General features: G+C 42.0%; 1 protein-coding gene across 6 annotated transcripts in view; it reads right to left on the reverse strand.

Annotated features, from left to right (window-relative positions):
* Nucleotides 1-2,361: 2,361 nt before the first annotated feature.
* Srsf5 (serine and arginine rich splicing factor 5) overlaps nt 2,362-5,098 on the reverse strand; it is a 5,212-nt gene continuing 2,475 nt past the window's right edge. For 3 of the 6 annotated variants that reach the window (XM_008845934.3, XM_008845935.3, XM_008845933.3), the window contains exons 6-8: nt 3,869-3,942; nt 3,263-3,373; nt 2,362-3,157 (exon numbers count right to left, since the gene is read on the reverse strand). In XM_008845934.3, coding sequence (XP_008844156.1) covers nt 2,899-3,157; nt 3,263-3,373; nt 3,869-3,942 — 444 coding nt within the window. In that variant the 3' untranslated portion in view covers nt 2,362-2,898. Of the gene's footprint in view, nt 3,161-3,262; nt 3,374-3,868; nt 3,943-5,098 lie in introns of all 6 variants that reach the window. The other 3 variants (XM_017801304.2, XM_008845932.3, XM_008845931.3) reach the window with 2 other exon arrangements.

Below are 5,098 nucleotides of genomic sequence, written 5' to 3' on the forward strand. Positions count from 1 at the left end.
ATCTCTCCACTGAGCCATCTCTCCAGCCCCAATAGCCTTTTGTTTAAAAATTTTGGGGGCGTCTTTTTGAGACAGGGTCTCCCCAGCTGGGGTTCCAGGTAGCCCCAGCTGTCCTGGAACTCACTATGTAGACCAGGCTGGCCTTGAACTCCGTGATCTGCCTGCCTCTGCCTCCCGAGTGCTGGGATTAAAGATGTGCACCACCACGTCCAGCACAAAATATTATGTGAGTGTACTGCCCACATGTGTGCAAGTGCACCCATTTCATGCAATGCCCGAGGAGTCAGGAAAGGACCTCGGATCCCCGTAACTGGAGATATGGACAGTTAGCTGACATGTGGGTGCTGGGAATCGAATGCAGGTCCTCTGCTCAAGAGCAGCCAGTGCTCTTAACAGCTAAGCCACCTCCCAGCACTTAGAAGGTGGAGGCAGAGGTATCTCTTGAAGCTCTAGGCCAGCCAGGGCTACTCAAGACTCTGCATTTTAAAAAGATTTGGCAGTGGGTGTTAACTGGAGATATGGACAGTTAGCTGACATGTGGGTGCTGGGAATCGAATGCAGGTCCTCTGCTCAAGAGCAGCCAGTGCTCTTAACAGCTAAGCCACCTCCCAGCACTTAGAAGGTGGAGGCAGAGGTATCTCTTGAAGCTCTAGGCCAGCCAGGGCTACTCAAGACTCTGCATTTTAAAAAGATTTGGCAGTGGGTGTGGTAGCACACAGAGGCAGAGGCAAGTGAATCTCTGAATTCCAAGGCCAACCTGGTCTACATAGTGAGTTCCAGACAACCTGGGGCTACTGGGAGACACCCCCGCCACCAAATTACACTACTCAAATCATGAAGCTGTGTATTAGAGTATGGTGGTTCAGTGTCCCCACCAAAAGGCTGGTGAGATAGTTTAGCCTGTAAAAGACACCTGCTACCAACCTGAGTTCAATTCTCCCAAGACCCAGATACAACTTTTCTGACCTACACGTGCCATAACACATGCCCAGACCCACAGAAAAAAAATTAATTCAAAATGACCCATGTTGTACAACAATTAGTTACTTCTGCCATTTTTTCAGAGGGACTTTATTCTCACTTAAAAAGTAGCAAGCCTTGCCCGGCATGGTGGCACATGCCTTTAATCCCACCCAGCTGTTGGGAGGCAGAGGCTGGAGGATCTCTGAGTTCCAGGCCAGCTGGGGCTACTGGGAGACCCCGTCTCAAAGAAGACAACAACAACAAAAGTAGCAAGCCTCTAATTACTAACCTAGGAGTAATGAGAAATAAAGTTAACTGCTCCAAGTACATCTGTAAAGTCCGAAGGAGAAGTATGCCTTCAGTAGCTACTTCAGACCCAGTCAGCCCAGTCCCCTCAAGTAAGCAAGTACACAAGTCCTAGACCTGGCCTACTGTAAGGATCAGCATTGTCCCTGTCTCTAGTACTAGAAGCAGCAGGGATAATCATAATCCTTTACACCAGGCTGTCAACTTTTTCCAAACCTACTCCCAACTGCCAATTCTTACCCCTCAACACCAGCTCTGAGGGAGTCAGTTAAGTTTATTTTCCTACTTCCATTCCACAGAACAGAAGTGAGAGTCTAATTCTGGGATTGCTTAGAACCAGAATTCCTGAATTCTAATAGTCTACCCTTTAAGTTTGTCCTCTGAAAAGTCCCTGGATTTCTTCCTTGGAAGTGGTAATAGTTCTAAGGATTCACTGAATATATGGAGTAAGCACTTAAAAGTTTAGTGAGGGGTTAAAGCTAGTATTAAATACTCCTCAGGCCTAGCACCTGAAGGCCTGAGAGTTGAGACTTTGGAGTTTTACTTCCTGTACTTCTAGGGCAGTTTGATGCTCAAGTATAGGGCTCTTATCACTTTCACATGGATACAGACTTTAAATGGCTTTCATTACTACAATGTTTGATTTAACATATAGTTACATACTAAAAGCAGCACAGCATGCAAAAATCCCTTAAGTTGTCACATTTACTGACAAGCTATCATCTATGACCATCCAAACCATGTTACAACAGTTAAGGAAGGCAAGCAGGATTTGCATTAGATTCTATACTTTGTTTCCCAAGCACACTGTCCTCTCTGCCACTGGGGTAACTTGATGCCAATACAACGTGTCAGGCAACAAAGGGAAAGCAAGGACAGAACACAGACATAACGCCAACAATCGTTTGTCAGTTTTCAATAGTTCACTGACTTCTTAGCCCTTTCACTAGCTGCAAATACTCAAAACACTACTTAAAAGACCACAGCAAACAACTTCCAGAATTTACATGTGCTGTGTTTTAAATGTAGCATCCGCTGAAGGGAGTAGAACAAGGAAACAGTATAGGACTTCTTGAGAAACACAGACCAAAAGCAGTTTTATTATTTGATATTTTATTATCAATAACAAACAGCTACTTCAATGTCTGTCCTGCAGCTGTTAATAGTGGGAGGACACCCTTGACCCTAACAAGGAAAACTCAAATTAAGCCGTTATATACAAGCAAATCTAGAGCTCTTTTAAAGTGTCCAAAGCCATTAGTTTAATTTAGAAATTAAACTAATCTTGAATTAACATTATTTGAACCATGAACTAAAATGTTCAAAAATTTTTTTCTAGTACAAAAAATTAAATTTGCTTTAGTTATAAAAGAGCTCTGTCAATATACACAAACTATATACTTCAGACATTCACAAAATGTGAGCAGAAGGCTTATCAAAAGACATTTAATACAATTAGTTTTCAACAACCCCTTGGTGGTCCACATCTACAAAGAAATCCAGCCCAGCCCAACCCCCCTCCAAACCCCACCCCCACAGAAAAGCACATACTTACCAGAATTTTTAGCAAGTATGGTTTGGGAATTGTTTGTTTTTAAAAAAAGGCCCCCAGGGCAAGTTATTTACAGTTTAATTGCCACTGTCAACTGATCTGGACCTGGACCGAGATCGGGACCTCTGGCGATCCACAGAAGCTGGAGACTTAGATCTACTTGAAGAACCACGTTTCTGGCTCTTCTCAGGCACAGGAGACCTACTAACAGAACGAGACTTGCTCCGGCTCCGGCTCCTGCTTCTTGATCGACTGTAAGACTTGCTTCTACGGGAACGGGATCGGCTACGAGACCTAGAGGAACTCCTGGTCCGAGATCGCGACCTGCTTCTTGACCTACTATGAAAAAGGTGAAGGGGAAAGAAACAAAATCAACATACATGACAGGGCTCTACAAACCCAGTTAGCAAAACTTTAGGCTTAAAAATATTGATAAAATACCTGTGCCTTTTGCTGCCTTCGATTAATTTGATTTTTCTCCCATTTATTTCCTTTCCAGAAAGTTTTTCAATAGCATTCTTTAAGTCACCGTAAGAGGCAAACTCAACCACCCTAAAATGAAAAGGATTAAAAAAACTTTTAAAGCACATCCACCACCCAGGCTTGGACCCTATATATACACAGCTAGAGACGCAGCAGTTGCCCTGTTCACTCTGCTACTGCTGTATTAGAGTCTGACAAGCAACACAGCAAAGTTTTGACCTAGACAACTATTGTGAGGTGTCCTTCCATGTACTGTGAACAGTAAGTATGCCAGGTCCCTATAAAAGCCAGTATTAGCAACCATCATGTTAAAACTTGCTGACCAGTCAGGCATGCTAGCACATGCCTTTAATACCAGCACGTGGGAGGCACGGGCAGAGCAGGCCAGCCAGGGCTACATATGAGACCCTACCTCAAAAAAATAAATAAAATTATTGTCTTCTCAAACTACCAAATGCAGGGAACTACCATAATCAAAGCACATGCAAATTTAAAGCCCTAGCAATATCCAGAGTAATACTTTTCTGGACATTTGAAAAGGCTCACAATCTCCAGCACACTCACCCTTCATTTAATTTAGGTCGATGTGCATCCGCAAAGGTCACTTCCCCAGCTTGTCTCATGAAATCTTTGAGATCCTTAACACAAGACAGTTATGTTAAGGAGAGAAGGGGAAAGGTGACACACAAACAACCACATGGTATAAAAACAAGACTACTGAAAGAGAAGTTGTTAGATAAAGTACAAACATGGCATATACCACACTTGTATTCTATCAAAATTCAAAAATTATGTCAGGGCACGAAATAAGCAAAGAGCATATTGCTTGTAAGCAAAATGCTAGAGGACATTCAGATTTTAACATTAAAGTATTAGTCTAACTGAGCTCAGTACAAAAGGGGGGGAAAAAAACAAACAAACGAAACAAAAAAAAAACAAAAAACAGTACATATTTTAAAGACTAAAGTAGAAGTTTTATATTTAAAAAAACAGAACATTTACAAAGACACCAGTTATTTTGTGCCCCATATGTCATTAAAAAAATTTACTTTACCTTTATTAACATTTCCCTAGGCTAGTCAAGCAGCAAACCATTAAGCGGTCGGAGAAACCTTCATGACATAGGCCCGACTGGCTCTTCGCCACCCACTTGAAGGATACTACCCAATCGATGGAAGCCTTTAATCGCACAGCCCTCCCTATTAGCAGACTACTGGCGATGCAGACATGTTTTACTCTTGTGCAGTTACCAAGGACCACTTTACTGCGATCAGGATTCCAACGACCAACTAATCTCGTATCTTTCAACTCTTTCGACCAGGACCTCTTATTCGGAAGCGTTACAGGAAGACAGCTCTCAACTTAGGGATCAGATCACGTTATCAACGTTCTGGGATCGCTGCAACCCGGCACTTCAAGTAAGTGCACCGATTACGTCTAGACCGGCAAACACAGATCTAGAGGTGGCCAATTGATCACTGTAGGAGCTGACTGGCAAAGTCAACCAGGCCCAACCAAGAGTGACCAAGACAACGATTAGGATAACCCACAGGCACTCCTCGTCATAAGGCCAACGACACAGATAGGCTGGCAAATAAAGGGTTTAATATTTGGTTAAAATTGATTTTTAAAAACATGAAAAAATATCCTCAAAACATTTACATTTGATCACTAATATTAAAATTTGAAACATCCCCCAGTTACATTTAATTAAAACTTAAAATTATAATTCAATTAAGTCCATTAATTTAAGATAAAACTACTTTTTTAATAAAATATATTAATAAAATATTA

Source organism: Nannospalax galili, unplaced genomic scaffold (assembly GCF_000622305.1).
Source record: "Nannospalax galili isolate Female #2095 unplaced genomic scaffold, S.galili_v1.0 scaffold42, whole genome shotgun sequence".
Lineage (NCBI taxonomy): Eukaryota > Metazoa > Chordata > Mammalia > Rodentia > Spalacidae > Nannospalax > Nannospalax galili.